At 38.2% G+C, this 18,700-nt stretch overlaps 3 protein-coding genes and 1 pseudogene across 3 annotated transcripts; 1 reads left to right on the top strand and 3 right to left on the bottom strand.

Annotated features, from left to right (window-relative positions):
• The first annotated feature begins 228 nt into the window (after positions 1-228).
• On the top strand, positions 229-1,642 carry LOC103961622 (protein RER1A). Its single transcript, XM_009374194.3, has 4 exons — positions 229-729; positions 927-1,107; positions 1,230-1,304; positions 1,398-1,642. The coding sequence occupies exons 1-3, from the start codon at positions 335-337 to the stop codon at positions 1,293-1,295; spliced, it is 642 nt and encodes a 213-aa protein (XP_009372469.3). The 5' UTR covers positions 229-334; the 3' UTR covers positions 1,296-1,304; positions 1,398-1,642.
• Positions 1,643-1,791: 149 nt separating this feature from the next.
• LOC103961591 lies at positions 1,792-3,009 on the bottom strand (annotated as a pseudogene).
• Positions 3,010-5,478: 2,469 nt separating this feature from the next.
• LOC103961590 (cysteine proteinase COT44-like) lies at positions 5,479-8,320 on the bottom strand. The gene is made up of 4 exons (XM_009374162.3): positions 7,797-8,320; positions 6,333-6,568; positions 6,085-6,225; positions 5,479-5,990 (listed from the first exon to the last, which is right to left on the bottom strand). The coding sequence occupies exons 1-4, from the start codon at positions 8,239-8,241 to the stop codon at positions 5,712-5,714; spliced, it is 1,101 nt and encodes a 366-aa protein (XP_009372437.2). The 5' UTR covers positions 8,242-8,320; the 3' UTR covers positions 5,479-5,711.
• Positions 8,321-13,380: 5,060 nt separating this feature from the next.
• Positions 13,381-17,611, bottom strand: LOC103961589 (beta-1,4-xylosyltransferase IRX14-like). Its single transcript, XM_009374161.3, has 3 exons — positions 16,829-17,611; positions 16,016-16,576; positions 13,381-14,020 (listed from the first exon to the last, which is right to left on the bottom strand). Exons 1-3 carry the CDS (start codon positions 17,560-17,562, stop codon positions 13,852-13,854), a joined length of 1,464 nt encoding a protein of 487 aa, XP_009372436.2. The 5' UTR covers positions 17,563-17,611; the 3' UTR covers positions 13,381-13,851.
• Positions 17,612-18,700: the final 1,089 nt, after the last annotated feature.

Genomic DNA, 18,700 nt, shown 5'->3' with positions numbered 1-18,700 from the left:
ATTAGTTCTTAAAAAAAAATTCAACGCAAAACGTATGACCACGTTTTATGTGAGGTGATGTCTAATATTGGGGACTGCAAAGAAACAAATTGGGTGCGTATACAATTTAAACAAAAAATAAAATAAAAACAATCCCATTGAGATCCACTCGTGCCTAACCAAACCGAAATAGATCCGGTCGAACCGGTGACCCGTAAAATTGAGGTCACCTCCCTCCCCGACGAAACGGCCCCAAATATAAAACTCTGAACCATTAATTCCAAAGACAATCGCCCAGAGACAGATTCAGAGAGGGAGAGAGAGAAGACCACCACCCAATAAACAAGCTCGGGAAATGGACACTGGAGCGGCGGGAGTGGGTCTCGCCGCAGCAGCCGCCGACGATCCGTTCAAGGGATCGCCGTTCGCCGCCGTTTCGGATTGGAGTTACGGCGTTTCGCGGCGCTACCAGCACTTGCTCGACCGCACGACGCCGCACGTGCTGTACCGGTGGCTGGCGTGCCTGGCGGTGGCCTTAATCTACGTCTTACGCGTGTACCTGGTCCAAGGCTTCTACGTGGTGTCGTATGGCTTGGGGATCTACGTTCTCAACCTCCTCATCGGGTTTCTCTCTCCTCAGGTCGACCCGGAGATCCACGACCTCTCCTCCTCCGACGGCCCCTCCCTCCCAACCCGCGGATCCGATGAGTTCCGCCCCTTCGTCCGCCGCCTCCCCGAGTTCAAGTTCTGGTAATTTCCCCATCTCACTGTGTAAAGTTGTCGCCTTTGCGTTCAATTCGTGATTGCCCTGTTTGTGTTTGTCGAAATACCTCAATGAGATTTCATCTTGCCGTCGGTAATCCCATATAGATTATACAATCATTTGCCCGATTGCCCATCATTGGCCATTGTTGAAATTGGTTTGGTTTTGTGATTGTGTGTGGAAGGTACTCAATCACCAAGGCATTTTGCATCGCTTTTGCGATGACATTCTTCAGTGCGTTTGATGTACCTGTGTTCTGGCCAATACTTCTCTTCTACTGGGTGGTGCTCTTCGTTCTCACCATGAGGAGACAGATTGTACACATGATCAAATACAAATACGTCCCCTTCTCTTTTGGGAAACAGGTTTGCCTTTGCCGCCCAAACGAACCCGAAATAAGTCTTACTTCAACCATTGGTTTGATGGTTTGATCCCCATTGTCCCGATTGCTTCTGTGGATTCATACTCAAATTGTTACTATTTGCAGCGGTACGATGGAAAGAAAGCTCATTCGTCTTCTGTAAAGGCTACAACCCTCCTTCCTAGGGACTGAAACCTTCAGGTGCCTTGACTTACAACTGTTTGTGTTTAAATTAAGCTACCAACTCAACATTGCTCATAGTAACAATTTGTTCTCATGTGTTGTGTTCAACAGCCACGGGAGTTTTTTGGAAGATATGCGGCCTGGAGGAATCATCTTTGGAGCTAATTCACGCGTCTTGTATCTGGACATAACGCGGTTAATTTCCTCGGCTGAAGGCTGAAATTTGTTGTTTATTTCGATTATGCTTCAAGAATCATACTTCTCAAGCACTTGTATTGAAGATTCGTTTATGTTGTAATTGTGATGGTTATTCGCTTATGCTGAGAATAATGGATTAGCTTACTAGTTTTTTCCCACACGCTTGTGTCGGTAATACCTTCGAGGACAACATGTAAGTTTACGCACACAAGTTTCACTTACAGTTGACATAACCTTTTCTTGAACTTGATCCCGGCCTCCATGAGCTCTGTAACGCAAGGAAGTTACTGCTGCCTCCGTTTATCTGCCACCCGATTCGAGTGCGACTATCTCTTGATCCAAACTCTCGTCAGTCTGAAGTCCCGTGCGCAATAGACTTCGCCTGAACACGTCAAGACAATGAAGGCCACCTTGTTCGGACAGGATCGAAGGTGGTTGCGTATCCAAGCGATTACTGGGGTTTGTTCCTATCGCTCTTTGTCAATGGCTCGTCAGTTGGCGTCAATGGATCGAAAAACCCAAGTCTAGCTTAGCTAAAAGTCCTTTCTGCTCAGGATCTCCATACTGCAGCACCAATAACCGATAAAGAATGAAAAACGGAAACTGATTCTCAAGCATGATCATGTCCCTCTGAATCGAATGCACTGTGCCACGCATTGCAAATATGGGATCATTTCGAGGGTAACCTAGTTGCTTAAATCCCTCGGCAGTGCCTCGAAACAGCTCGAGCACAAAGCAACCGTCAAGCACCATCATTTCTACGAACTCGTTGCTGCTGAGCCCCATTGCAACTGGCCCTTCATAGCAAGCTCGAGCCGTTTCTTCAACTTCTTTTATAGAATCAAGATACAGCTCTATGAACTGGTTTGTCTGCCTTAGCATTAGATGAAGCGACCGCCATTTGTGGCGGTCCATCCTTGCCGTGATGGTAAGGCCCCAGTGACACACTTTGAGGCACAATGATTTTGTCATCACCTTCCCTCAAGTAGTGTGGGACTCTGTAAATGCAGTGCTTTGCCCACGAACTCGCCGCGTTGTCCTGGCTGGCCTGATCAAGTTTGTCTTTGATGTTGATCATTCACTCGAATTCCGGCGACTTAGGTCACGCTTCAAATTTCTTGATCACAACCATTTTGGATCAGAATTTGGAGTGGCTCAGATGGTAGCTGCTGCTGATGATGAACTTCTTGTTGTGGCAGTTCAATGATCTGTTTGTGGAAGTAGGAGATTTTGCGATTCCAGATTCGACTGTTTTTAGGAGTTTGACTGTGATGAGGTACCAGCTCAGGAGCTCCTTATCGCGGCAACCATTTTTTTGTTGGCTCAGAAATGCCGTCCTGAGATTGGTATGTGGCTTGAATCCTAAGCAATAAAAAGCACAGCCTGCAAAACAATTTTTCTTGAATACATGCAATCACTCAATGCGGGCACATATTTGATCGTTAAATTTGATACAACACATAAGCTGAGTGATTGAGGACCGTTGGATTTCGCTTGCAAAGGGTCAACTATCAAGGGGTTGAAGATTAGGGGTGGTTCGGTATGGGATACCATACCGAAACTAATATCCCGAATCCCAAACCAAAATTTTTCGGGACGGGAATTTGAAGACCAATCCCAAACCAAATTTTCGGGAATCCCAAATTTCAGGAATCCCGAAATATTTTCGGGATTTTGGGACAAATCGGGAATCCTAAATTGAAATATGAAATTATGAATTGTTCTTCAAATATATAATTCAAGAACACATTCATGAACTAGGAATTTCATTTCATTCACACTACCATTTAATTGAACACTGGCATACCTGACTGTTTTTATCATAGTCAAAATTCAAATTAATTAAACCCTTTTTGCAATCTGTTGAGAGACAAAAGAATCAAGCCTTCTGAAATCATCAGTCATGGCAGCAGCAATAATAAAATCCACATGAATATCAAACAGAACAAGAAAAATATGCAAGGTGTAGGGCATTCCAGGTTGCAAAGCATGAATTAGAAACTACTAGCATCAATTATAAAAGAATAATATATATATGTATAAATATATATATATATATATATATATAATAATTACTATTATATATTTTCGGTTCGGTATGGGATTCCCGAAATATCGAGAAGCCAATCCCGAATCCCATACCGAAATTTTGGGATCGATTTGGGATAGCATCCCGAAAATTTCGGGAATTTCGGTTTGAGAAATTTTTGATTTGGGATCGGGATTTTTTCGGTTCGGTTCGGGATTTTCGGGAATTTTTTCCACCCCTATTGAAGATGATGGGGCTGTTGCTAACATCATGATATAAATTGGATCAGATGGTTGTTTTAAATTAAAAATTTAATAGATGTAAACCAATGGTGCATCCATCATGGATCCTTTTTAAGATGACTTTTAGTTGCAATCTTGTAATGTTCTATATTCTTTATATTCTTACTCTTACCGTTTATTCTTGTGCCAACCTTCGTTGTTCAATCATCATCGTGACTCTTAATTTTCACGTTGTTAACAACTGCGGCAAGGAAATTATTTCTGTAATAATAAGACGTGATTTATAAGATTTTTTGACATTTTTTGTAGGAATATAATTGTATGGCAGTTTTCACACTTTTTCTAGGTTTACCGTTAGGAAGACATGCCTCGTCCAGCTAAGGTTCGTTTCCTTGCTGCTACAGTCGAGATGGTCACAAGTGCAGTTGAAGAAGATGCAGTGTTCTTTGGAGGACTCGTGCGGATATTCAATGGTTGGCTTCTTCTTTTTAGTGCATTACATGAAGGCATGTCTATCGAGACACAAACTTTGTAGCAGATGATGTGACTAATCTAGGTCTTTTCCTTCCTAATATGTATGTTTGGGATCGAAAACTCCATGTTCAAGCCACTACGGCTTTCTTATTTGATTGTAACGGATCTTGGTTTTCTCGCTTTAATGCATTCTTTCTTCAGAAAAAAATCATTTCTCTCCAAGTTCTAACACTAGAGGTGTCGAGAGTTAAGAGACATCAGACTTGTGCTTGATATATCTTAGTCTTATTTCCAAGAGGTATCCACGACACGATTCAAGGAGAGGGCTAAGGGCCATTCACTAGGGTATAAGAATCTTAGACACATGTCACCTTACTATTATTCCCTATTTATTTATTCAATTTAAGCACCATTTGTGACTTTGGCATCTGAAGGCCTTCAACACATACTAGGTCAGTTCTCTTAGACCTTTTAAGTTTGAACTATTTCTTTATGCAAGTGTGACAAAAAAATGTACTCACTGTCAGGGCTGTTAGGAAATCCTTGGTGTCTATTCACCAACCACAAAAAGGGACTTTCTTGGTGGCTAATCAAAAACACACACTTGATTCATGTATTACAACATGCTATGAAATGATATATTTTCTTTTATCAACAGTGTCGTTGGTGATAGTTGAACTTGTTAGTTCACAAAATCGACCCTAGACCAAATGATCATTGGCGCTATAATAGTATATCTAAGCTTACTACATTGTGGATCTAAATCATCTATTGAAATTTGCCAAAGTGAAAGTGGGAGTTAAGGGCTGAACTGAAGTAACATAAGTGGATTAGTGCCCAATAGGCCTTAATTTCTACACTAAAGATTTGAATCCATGAACAATATTCTGTCTAACAAGCCCCCTTACAATCCATATTGGATATGAAGGTAAGTAATTAAGAAACTCTAAATTGACCTAATATCCCAGATTATCCCATTAATTACATGACATTTTGATTAATCAAGTGATCCTCAAGTTACTCTTGTAAATAACACAGGTTGATAGATCCTGGTGATGGATTTTTTTCTCCGTTTTTATTCGCATTTAGCTTTTTATTTTTCAAGAGTTGTTTTTGCAGTCATGTTATTTGTTTATTTTAATTTACTATTAAAGTTTTCAAAACGTATTCGTTTGATTTGGTAGAGGATAAAAATGTTACTCCTATAATTGAAAAAAAAAAAAAAAAAAAACGGGTAGCCCAAGTAATGTACATATAAATAAAAGTAAAACTTTTGATTGAAATAGGAATGGGATTGCACCAATTTATCAGTTTTGCTAGGTGCAATTTCAACATAATTAAAATCTATTTACAAACAATAATTTTATCCCTAATCAATAATACCAATACCCTCCTCATCCTTTTTGTAAAATTAGACCACAAAATGGAACACATTGGGCATTTTGTACCGCAATTGACCAAAAGGCCCCCATCATTTCAATTTCATGCACTTGTGACCATCTTGATGTCTTCCTCAGCAAAGAAAGAGCCTGATGGGTGGTTTTGGTCCTTCTTTGTAGGGTAAGAAGCCTCCATTGCAATTCCACACTTGCCTGTGTATGTGCTTGCAACATTTCTCTCCATCTTAAAATATCCACTCTCTCCCCAGTTGGTGCCCCACGAGTTCCTCACCAACCAATAGTCTGTACCGTTCTCGGTGCCATACCCAACAGCAACGACACCATGGTCCAATGCTGACCCGCACTCACCAGTGAAAACACCCTGAAAAAAATAAATACCAAAACAAAATAAGTTCTCGAACATGTTATGTTATCAGACAATTATGTGAGGTAGTGACATATATGAAGTTGCTTACCGACTCGTAGAGTTGTAGGGCCCTGCCGCCGGCTTCAATGGCAACGCTAACGGGTTGGTGTGCAACGGCTTTCTTCAAAGCGTTCTCGTCATAGGACGGAACATCTTCGTACCCATCAATGCTAACAACCTTATTGTTCTCCTGCAAAATTATTAGTGCAACAAAGAAAGATGTTAGGAAAAATAAAAGGCTACCCTAAGTTAAAAGAGTATAATTAGGGAATTGGCATTTGAAAATTGACGACTCACCAGTGCAACGTTGCATTTTTGGTCATATGCTTTGTAAGGGTAGTCCGATTCAGTGTCCATACCGCCGTTTTGGATGATGAACTCGAAAGCGTAGTCCATGAGACCACCATTGCAGCCGGCGTTGTAGGATCTGTCGCAGTCTACAAGCTCTTGCTCTGAGAGAGACACCAACTCTCCTGTGACTATTTGGTTTATGCCCTCCACCGCGGCCACTGTCGAGAAAGCCCAGCAACTTCCTGCACGCAAGAATTTCAAAGGTTTTTGTGAGCAAAAACTTTGTAGCCATGTTTGGGTTTTGAGTGAGCTTGGAGAAACATTTTGGTATTTCATGAACATATTGTGACATTATCAATACTTATGTTACTATAGGATATAGTATTAAATGTACACATGTTATAACATAAAGTCAATAATACGAAAAAGACTTTCACATCGCACTAATTTTATAATATTCAATACCAATAACACAATATTATGTATAAATATTTTCATATAACATTATGTATCACCCATCACAAGAGTTGTTAATATATAATTTATAAAGTATTTATAATTATTAAAAATATTTTAAAAAAACATATTTTTTATTAAAGAAAAGTGATGTTGCTATTTTATATTGAGGTGAGGGTAAGGAATCCCAACTTGCAACTGAAAGTCCAAACTACTCCTAGCAAGTAGCAACCCTCTACCACCTTTTTTTTGGATTCTTTTTGTGAAAATCTCAAAAATTTATAAATTATGTCTGTTTATCATATGTCTAATTTTTATTAAAATATTATATATATTTAATTTTAAAATTTTGATCTCATGATATAATAAACGAATACAATTCACGAATCATTAAAATCGTAGTAAAGAGGATATAGAGAGGATCCAAGGTCCCTTTCGTGCATCACTAAAATTCAACAGTGGTGGAGTGCAGAGCAGGGCTTCCCACCACCTTTTCCCACCGACAAAAGCACTTTTTTTTTTCTTTCTTCTTTACAAAAATAAAAGTTCAAAAAAAAATTACTAAATATCATGAGGCCTTTTCTCCTACCCATGGATTTGACTTATTTGAGTCACATTAAAAATCAATCCGCACAGTTGATCAGCAACATGACATGAAATAATTAGACTTATAAATGTAAACATGACACGATTAATTAAATTTATCAAAAATTTAGTTCTAAATACAAAGAATCTGACTTTAATATGATAAATCTGTTAATTGAATTGTACAGAGGATTGAGTGACGAGTTTAATTTGGGTCACACCGAGAATCAATTTGAACATGAATTTTGAGACACACATCAAAAATCAATTTGAACATGAGACAATTAATCAGACTGATGGAATAATCAATCAACATGTTAGGGGACCATCTTTGCAGAAAGAATATGTAAACCAATGAATTAAGTTCCTTAGTCCAACAAAAAGAAAAACTTGACAAAAAGCGTGAGTACTGAAAAATAAATTACTCACCGCAACTTCCTTGATTTTTTATGGGATTGACGGCACCCTTGACTCTCCAATCCACAGATTCCGGCAACGTTTCACCAGCGCGAAAAGCGTACCTCAGGCTCGGCTTCTTGGCTTTCATGACCCTGCGCTTAGGGTCACTCCTGGTGCCCAAAAACTTGGCACGGTACTCTTGGTTCGTCAGGTCAGCAAAAGCGTTCAGACCGACCTTGTACGGACGGTCCTGTGCATTATGCTCGTCGATGAACTTCAAGTTGTCCTTGAAGATCTCGAACCTCGTCTCCTCCTCCCCTATGCCGTTGTACGTCTTTTGGTGCTTCACGAGCCACTCTTGGTAGATGGCTCTGACGTCGGCCTCGCTCTGAGAGTCGACGATTGGGGAGGAGTATGAGAGGGTGAAGGAGAGGAAGAGGATGGTGAGTACGGCGAGAGACATGGTTGATGCCATGGTTTTTGGGGGAGACTGGTGTTTGTGTTTTCTCCAAAGGATAGGTGTGTGGAAAAAGGTTGGAGACGCTTTGGGTTTATAAAGAAAAAATAAGGGAGTTTAATATTCAAAAGTATCGGTGTCCATAGGTTTTCTTGTGGAAGTTGTATTGGGAGATGGGAAACCGGATTCCCTTCTACTTAATTCACCCTAGTTCGAAATTCGGAGTGTTAAAATTTAATCTAACGGTTACAGTTATTATCACTTTTAAAAAGGTTTCTTATTTGTAATCGTTAGATTAAATTTCAAATGTCCAGATCTTGAACTAGGTGGATTTGGTGGAAAGGGATGAGAGATAGAGATGTGTATAATTAAGAGTAAATTGTAGTAATAGTCATTTAACTTTAATGAAATTAGAGTAATAATTACTCAACTAAAAATTCATTACCATTGGTCATTCAACTCATCAAAATGTGTAGCTATGGTTATTTTTGTCAATTTTGTTAGAAATTTGTTAAAATGAGTTATGTTGCAAAGACCATTACTACAATTGGAATAAGGTTAAGGGACCATTTCTCGAGTTGGATTCAAGTTGAGGGACCAATGGTAATGGATTTTTAGTTAATGGACCATTACTCCAATTAAGTTAAAGTTAATGGATCATTACTATAATTTACTCTTGTTATAATGTGAATATTGGTATGAGTCACACTTATTTATTAATAATAATATTATATTTTAATATATAAATTTATTTATTATTTACAACTGAAGGGAGAAAACTTTTTCAATCTAGAGAGTATAACTGAATACATAAACAATGCCAAGATTAAAAGTCAAAAGAAAATAAATTAGAGAGTTGTAGATTGAGAGATGAATACCTTCTAATATGCAAAACCCTAGAATTGTACAAAAGAATAAGCATTTGAGCAGATTACACTTTGTTTAAATGTTGAATTTATGAGTTTGTTTGTTCTTATGTTTTTGTTTGTAATGAATAGCTAAGATTAGAACTAACTCATAGGCTAGATGTATGACAACTATTACAGAAGATGTGTGTGTTAATTTGGTTGTACACGCGAGGCGCACACGAGTTGAGTTGTGTTTTAGGCGTGAGTGGGTTTACAACGGTTAGCTTGCTGAGTAATCGAAACCAAGAGGAGCCGTACTCTATTTTCTCTCTTCGTTCATCAACTAAATCAATTCATCATTGATTTTCATTTTTTAATTTATAAAATCAAAACCTAATTCAAATACAAAACACTAACATCTTTTGGCAGCAACACTATTGCAAAAATCAGGATGACAAGATTTTGAGTTTGAATGTTAATTTGATAATTCGTGAAAAAAAATTTGCCGTTAAATCACTAATGAGATGAAGAAAGAAACTCTAAAGTTGAAATATTTTTAGAAAGGAAACACTGTTTATTTACTAATTTTCTTAAAAAAGGAGAACACCTGTGTTTTTTTTTTTTTAATACATACCGTGGAGGGATGGTGCACGCAGAGAGAAAAATGCTCATGTGTCCGCTAAATAATTCGGAAAATAAAGGAAAGAGAGACCTAACAAGGGATTAAAAGGGTAAGTTCGTGGAAAAGCGAGATCATTTAGGGTTGGAGATAAAATCTGTTCATACACACCATGTGGATGACAGTTAGTGAGCGCAGAATCCAGAAAGGGAGCACGCAAGCTGCAACCAATAATTGTGGGATTGGAACTTGGAATTTGCCAACTTGAAGGAACTGGTCTGCTCTCTCTCCCTGCAAATTGCGGCAAATGGTTTTGTGCCATCCTTTACTGGTTAACTTGGGAGGTAAGGTTTCCTCCCCTCTCTACAAATTACGAGAGATTTTTCAATGTGATCGAAACACGAAGTAATACATCATGTATCATCATATAAATAATGAGATATACGTGTTGAAAAGTTAATAATTTAAAAAATACAATTTTTCACCATTCATTTAGAAACACATGATGTACCATCCGTGTTCTGATCACAATAAAAAATTTCTTCCGAACTACCAGTCAAAGTGCTCGAACCGTGTGCGAGAGGGTTAAAGCAGCTTTGGTAGATGAAGAATACCAAACATAAAGATTCATGTACTCATGCAGGAGCATGACAACATCTACTTTTGAATATTGATGAATCTTATTTCGATTTCAATTTCTTTTTTGTTTCTTTTTATTTAGCAACAACATGAGGCCTATGCGACTGCAAACATGTTAGATTCATTAGCCAATTCATTGTTATGTCTCCAAGACTCCAACTATATATCAAAATATTGGTATCTAGGTTTAGATTATCTTCTTGTCACCATAAGGATATTGTGCTAAGCTACCTTTTAGTCCATTGTGCTTTTGTGATCAAGATTTTGTTGATTTTTATTGTTGTATCTTATATTCTAAAATTCAATCAAAGTGAAAATTGTTAAATTACTTAACAATACATTAGATTTTTAACCGAAAGACGATTTTATTTGGTTGACCTATCATTTGGACGGCTTCAATTGTGAGATCTTTGATAGTTGAATCTTTGGTTGCATATATAACCAACTCTTCATTCATTTGGTGTATGTCATACACTGGAGCATACCAAAAGTTTTCGAAAGTCCCGATAGGCAAAAAATATTATGAAGGCAGCTAGTATTCTCGATCTCAAACCCTTAATAATAATTAGTTTGAGATATTTGAATCCTACTAATTATAAAAAGCTTCTTCATACTCACGTATTTTTACAAAAAGTTCGAAAAAAAAAGTACTTTTACAAAATAATAAAAAAGAAATTATCTTCAAGGATAAGAAAACTTGAACAAGAAGATAATGTATGGCATGTTCCTTCCCATTATCTAGTGTAAAGTGGGATAAAATGGAATAAAAAAATCATATGGCATGCAGACATAGGTGAATGGTCAACTTAGATGGTTACATTGCCTTTCACTTGGACTGTTAGGTCACGTTATTAATTAATTCATGATACGATACGAATACAAATACGATATCCAACTAACAAGTGACACAGACCAAATGGATCAACTACCTTCCACCCATACCCAATCTCTCTCCCTAATAACTGTATAGCAGCAACCATATATTAATTTGGCCCATATCGGCGGTTATGGAGTTTGGGAAAACCCTAGCTAGCTATAAGAATAATATAAACTTCCAAGAGCCAACTCCAACATGCATATCTAACTCACCAAGACCCTATATGTCAAGTAGGGTTGTATTCTATCTAGGCATATTTGTCGATTTGTTCTTAAATTTGTGTAGAGTTGTCAATTTCTTCCCTGAACTTTAATTTTAGTCAATTACCTCTTCTGAACTTTTATAATTAGCTAATTTCTCCTTGAACTTTACTTTTAGTTGATTATCCCCCCCCAAAACTTTCATAAATAGCCAATTTTTCGCCTGACGCTAGATTTACAAAATTCATCCAATTTTCCATCCATTTTGATCACGGAGACAACACATGAAAACTATATGAAGCAAAAAAAGAATGGGGAATTGGATGGATGAAAATTTTAAAATCTAACGCTGGCGGAATTGGCTATTTAATAAATTTTAGGGGGTAATCAGCTAAAGTTAAAGTTCAGGGTGGAAATTGGATAATTATAAGAGTTAAGATGAGTAAAGATCTAAAATTAAAGCTTGGAGGGGAATTTTTTTATTTTTTTGTCAAACGATAAATTTTGTTATATTAGTCACCGACATGGTTTGAACCCACGTCGTCATGTAAGGGATCAACACATTTCCACCATTGTGGTAAAAGGCCACTTGCCAAAATGAAAAATTAGCAACTCTATACAAGTTCAATTGGCAAACCGACAACTACCTCTTGTATCTAATGAAACAAGAGAGAACATTCTTGAGTTGACTTTCATATATTTTGTTCAAAGTTCCGTATTTACATAAATATGAATATAGAAAAGTATTATTGGTACTTTAAAGAAAATAAAACGACACAAGACGTGGATAGCGATTGTGATCATGAAAACATGTCCATTTTCACGAAGGAAGTCTCGAGGAAGGCTCCCTCTGTGCGGCAATGCAACACAGACGATAAGAACTCTTGTACTTGACACTCGGACTCACACCTCTTGTGAGTGAGCCAGCGCCCACATAAAATGACACGCCCTCCGACAGGATAGAGGTGGGAGCCTTTGCATTTGGGTTTCACCGTCCTAACCTCAGCTTGGACTTACCTACACTCTAGGAATGTCGTGTGGTATCCCATAATAATAATATTAATTAGAGAACAAATTTCGTACACTTACTTTTTCACTTGTTGTACATTACTCTGTTTTTAGTCGTTAAATTGAGCAAATTAACTAATAAATGTGTACAAAAGGTGAACAAGTTATATTCTTCTTTAATAGTTCGTAATACTGATTGGTACGAAAAATAAATTACTAAGATTGAAAAAAAAAAATCTAATAGTTGTGGAAAATCAAATCTAATGAAAATCAACTTAACAATTAAAACACTAAAAACATTGAATGCTATGTAAATTTCCACTAAATTTGCTCTCATTTTAACTTTGCCACCTAAATTTGTAAATGACCTCATTGGTCCTAAGGCATGCGGCACCCCCAAGAGGTGTGGGGAAGTGTCGCCTCGGCTGCCCTCATCCACGACCTTTTCCTTTAATATTAGCCTATTTATCCAGAAAAATGGACCCCAAACCGACGGTTTTGCTCACCTTGTCGTCTTTGGGCCGTTCTTCTAGATTCCCGCTCCCACAGTTGCTTCCATCAGAGTTTACCGTTAACCATATATTCAGTGGAAACTCTGGAATCTAATGATCGGCTCGCTGGCGCCAAGATGCTCCTTCAAATTTGAAATTTCCGCATCCTCACTTTCTCCATTCCCACGCCTTCGTTTCGTATCTTTTATTTTTTATTTATTTTTATTTATTCAATTTAAATGTCATAAATAAACAAGAGCATGCCGCATTAACGGAGTGTGCGAAGGTCATTTTTTCAGGTTCCAAATTGCATTGGCCCGAAATCTGACTTTTTCTCCACAAATTTATAATGGGCAGCAAGGGCAATTGCTCGGTTAGCTGTGGCTTCAACTAAAATTACGAAAGGCAGTGTTCGGGAAATGAATGGTGAAGTTGTTATTATATTTTGTATCGTTTCATTTCTACGCAATCCAACTGAACACAACTCTATGATTTCTATTTAGAAGAATATGTAACATTTTGGAGCATATAAAATACAACTTCCTGCAAGGCACAAGATGCAGCAGACTCAATTGGTCGCGACGACGACCTACATTTTGCATGAGGCTAGAAAATCAAGCACCCACATCCCAAAAAATAAAAATAAAAATAAAAAAAGAAAAAATTTGTGAAACTAAGGTAAGAATCAAACTCGAATGCACAATCAACTAGCCCCCGTAATAAAGGTACCTCACTGTACGTACCTGCTGACAGCATATGCTTCTCGGCCTCTTCAACTAAGTTTTCGATGCATCTTCATATAAATTTTCCCAATGCTGAAGACTGAAGCCTCAAATTCACACAGCAGTATATATTTTAAGCGTTGATGGCAAGTGTTTCAGTCCTGTTCAGTATTCCTTGCAGAAGCCTGCATGTCAATCGTTTTTGTCTCGTGCTTCCTCTTGCTTCAAGAACTTCTCTTCGTTCTGGGTGCATGGATTTTTATAGGACGCTTCACTGTGTGCTCTTCAACTGCAGTTTCTGTTTTTCCATTAGATGGGAGTTCAGGTGGAGCATCAGGCCATGGTGTACGTTTTGATCGTACAGTGATTTCCAAAGGTGGGTTGATAGTCCATCTGTACAAGAAAAATTCAAACGAATGATCAAACAGAGAGCAGAGGAATCATGCTAACGTGATAAAAGCTGAGTGCATGGAGAATCAAATGTAACTATACACTAAATATGATCGCTGATGTCTCACACAAAACAAATAATATGACAGACTCATGGATCAAATATATTATTCGTTTCTTGTGAGGTAAAATTTCACTATTAACTATCAGATCACAAAGAAATGACAAACAATGTCCCATGGGAGCATAAAAACACAAACACAAAATACTACGTGTGGTTTGTACAAGTTCATAAAGGCAGGTCAAGTTTCCAATCAGCTATGCACATAAACCAGAAATTTCCCCTTCAAAATGCTACAGAACTTAATTGAATCAGGATAAAGTAATAAATGAGAAGGAACCGGAATATTATATTCCCATTAAAATGTTAATTAATTCTCTATAATTAGAATGAGAATAAGACTGATTACCATTGCAATGTCTACTAACTCTTAAGAATAAAAAATAAACTGGCTTTGGGTACCAAAATACCTTTCTACAAAATAATTTTTCTCACATACTAACCGACAAACATTTCAAATGCCATATTTTTCTAGTTGCTACTGATAATAAAACTATCGCAACACCTAGAAGAATAAAATGATAACTATTTCATGTTTTTGTTATCTACATACATTATAGTTTAAAATGCTAGAAAATTTACTAATCAGAAAATTATTTTCTCCAAAACAATTTACATTTTCAAAATCATTTTGCAAATTAATTTCCTTCAACCGTAGCAATTGTTTTACTATACTGAAAAAACATACTAAAGGGTAGTAGTTGTGGTATTACAAAAAATTACAGGTACACTTATGGTATTACAACAAAAAGACATGTTTATTCCTAGTGATATTAATTAAAGTACCAAATCCATTCTTTACCAAAAAGAAACACAAATGATATTACCAATTTATATATAGAGCCTACAAGGTACTACTTTCTCTAGGATAGATAAAAGGCTGGAACAGGAAATAATGAGAAAGGGAATCAAGTAGGTATATATGTTAATTACATAAAGAGGTGTTAAATAGGGATCATATAAATCTTGTCCACAAAATTTGATCATTTTTTTCCCGGTCAATAGAAATTCTATCACGTGGTTATTGAGAAGTCACATCTTATTTCAACTTGGGTCAATTCAAGTCCAATACTAGCATGTCTTTTTCAGATTGTGAGATGAGAACTTGCATGCGAATGTAATGCGTTGGCTCATCAAATCCTGCTCTAAATTCTCATATCAACCAACATAAGACACTAAGCACAAATGGATACGCCATATGTGCCATGAATCTGAATCTTATAATAGACTGGATCAGTTGGGATAAATCACAAGTGTCACTAATACTTGAATTGACTTCTAGATACAATACAACTAATATCTAGGGGGAGAAGTTATTTTTAGTCAAGTCCTAATATAATGTAGCAGCATTTACACTAGCACTATACAACCACTTAGCCATTTTTTGGCTACAGGTAGTAGGAAAAGGACTAAATGATAAAGTCTCCCATTAATACATTGGATCAAGAAAAATTGTAATATTTGTGGATATTTTAGGTGGAAATGGGCACAGGATTTGGGATATAGAGACTCCACAGCACCATAGCACCAACAGTCATGAGACACACTATAAAGATCATGCTGAATGTGTTGTAAAGGAAAAGTTCCCAAAATCTAGGCACAGGACTTGAGTGTTAGACACGAGAAATATCCTAAATTGGCTGGCAAATATCTACCTAAGTCCACAAAAATTTTCTAAAATTATCATGTAGTTTTCCGGTATTGTATATGATAACATATACATCACCCACTGGGGTTCATAAGATACAAAAAAGCAAACAAGGAAGCACCCCCACACCTAGCTTGCGGATCATCAACAGGTTAAAAATGAACAACCAAACTGCGTTGAATCAATAGGAATAGTGTTGAATACAATGAGCAAAATAAGAAAGACTCACTTGGGAGGAAATTTACTATCGAAACGAGCTTCAACACGGAGCCACCAGAGCAAAACTTGGCGCCCACAATTTCCAAGTGGCTCAACCAAAGACAAGTCCTTCAACAAGAATAGAGGGCTTACTATCAGCTCATCAGCCCCACCAATACTATCTAGATCATTAACCCACTCTGGTTTATCTTCAGCTTCACTCCAAAGCAACCGTGAATTCAATACAAACCCAGCCCACTCCAGCTTCTTGGGTAGTACAGGTGCTTGATCATCAATGTAATTTGCGCTCTTTCCCACATAGGGCAAGGTGTTAAAGGTGTGCCAACCAATCAACTTATTGGATGAGTTACAAGCAGGACCTTGAATTGGCATTGACTGGTTCTCCCCTTCTTCCTTTTTCTGAACTGTGGACTCAGACGATTCATCTGTATTCTCTGAATGAGCAAGTATTCCCACCGAAACAGCACCAAACCATTTCACATTCTGCAACTCATCGAAAAGCTCCATACTGTGCATATTACTATCGTCCGCAAACATCACTATCCCGTCCAGCTTCTGCTCTCTCACAATTCTGCTCCATTGCACACAAAGTCAAACTCGTAAACTAAATGCAACCCACATTTTACAAACCAAACACATCTTCAATTGCTTTAATTCTGACAAATAATAATAACTACAGAATTATCAGTGTAATTAGAATATCCACAATCATTTGGTTAAGCTTCATTTTTCATCTTCCATGAAATTTAACCGCAATTTTCGAAGAATAACTGATTAACAGAAGTAACAAATCAAAATAAAACATTAAAAACTGAGAATTCACCTCAAAGCACGAAGCCGCATCCGAGCCTCCAGCATGTGGCGGCCATCCCAAGTATTAGGCATCCGTTGATCAAACCCCTCGTGGATGATCCGGAGCCCCGACTTGGACACAATCGATGCCGTCTCCTTGGTGACCCCGCCGGCCTCGATGACGATCCAGACGACGTCGTACGGCACCAGCATCAGCGAGTGCATAACGCCAGTCAAATGCAGCGCCTGGAAGGTCCGAGCGTAGGTGGGCGTGACAGCGATGACCGTTTTGGGGTTGCTGACTCCAAACTGTCTCCTCTGCTCCCTCTGAACCGTCTCAATTATGCGGTGCGCCTTCATGGTCTCGGTCGGGTTCGGGTGCGGCCACGGCCGGATTCGGATCCCATGCCGCCCGACGACGACCCTGCTGCTGGAGCTGGCGGTGGTGGCGTTCCTGTTGAGATTAAACTCGAGATTCTGGACCGGGTTCACGGGGAGCTCTAGATTTCTGACGGTGAGATCAGCAACTGACCGAAACGGCGCCGGATAGAGATTGGAAGCGGAGGTGGAGAAGAGGAAGAAGAAGACGAGGCGAGAGAAGCGGAAGCCGAGGACGAGGCTGATGAGGCAGCAGAGGACATGGAGTAGGAGCCAGGACAGCGTCGCCGGCGACTTGCCGTCAGATGAGGAGTCCAAAGGCGCCGATCCCCTGAAGCTGTTGCTCCGCCGGGTGAGGTAGCTCTGGTGCAAAGCAGAGAGCTTCATAATCTCTCTCTCTCTCTCTCTCTCTCTCTCTCTCTCTGTCACACAAATCCTAGAGAGAGAAAGCAGAGGTCAAGAGTTGGAGAGGTGGGTTCGTTTGTTGTGTTGGTCTTTGGAGCACTATATCCCTTGAGTTCCTTTGACGTTAGTTGAGCTTCTGTAGAGAGAGAAAGAAAGGAGAGAGAGAGAGAGAGAGAGAGAGAGAGAGGTTGCGGATGGTGGGGATGATTAAGACGTAATTAAAATGTGATTTGTTAATTTTAATCAGAGATTTCTTCGAATTTAAGAATGAAATTTCGAAGTTGTTAGAATTGGTTGGCTTTTCAGTTTTATTCTCAGCATTTCTTTGTCTACTTTCAAACAGAGGAGAGAGAAAGGGGGGGAGAACCAGAGAGAGAGAGAGAGAGAGAGATAGGGAGGCCCGTAAACTGCGGGCCCAGATGGGCTTTGTGTGATTTCGGACGGAAGGCTTTGGTTTTAATGCACGCAACGATTTTCTATTTTAATTTTTCAAATTTTTCAAATTAATTAAATTAATAGTTTATTTATTTATTTTTAAACAAACGATATTATTTTTATCAAGGGATATGAGAGTGGACTAAGTCTCATAATAGGCTAGCAATAGTTGGGTTCAAATTCGCACTTGACAATAATCGAACCTAAGTATAAATAAAAGAAAAATATTATTAGACCATTGTAGACATCGAAATTTCAGTAAAACAAATGTTCACCAATGCATTAAAGTTTTGACGTGTCAAGGCATACATGGCATACGCCACGTGTTGTACAAATTGTACACATGGTGTGTGACTCAACAAAATAGGAAGAAATACCCTTGAAGGATTAAACAAGTTTTTCTTCTCATTTTGGGCAATGACAAAGCATACACATTTCAAGTTTAAAATGGTGTTAAGTGGGAAATTAGGCCATAAGTTACACCACTTCAATTTCAATATTGCATTAAGTGGGAAAATTAGGCAATGGTGCTTGGAAAGGAAAAAAATATTTTGTGGTGGTGATTCATTCTCAAAGCCTATAAATAGGCTTCTCCATCAAGGTATCAAGCATCAAGGAATTCACAAATACATTTCTCTACCCCAAAATGGAAGAGAATACTCCCCACACACATCCAAATCCTTGA

The sequence above is a fragment of a genome, unplaced genomic scaffold, assembly GCF_019419815.1.
Source record: "Pyrus x bretschneideri cultivar Hongxiangsu unplaced genomic scaffold, Pyrus_bretschneideri_v1 Contig59, whole genome shotgun sequence".
Lineage (NCBI taxonomy): Eukaryota > Viridiplantae > Streptophyta > Magnoliopsida > Rosales > Rosaceae > Pyrus > Pyrus x bretschneideri.
Note: the sequence above shows the minus strand (reverse complement) of the source record. Positions and strands in the feature narration are given on the sequence as shown.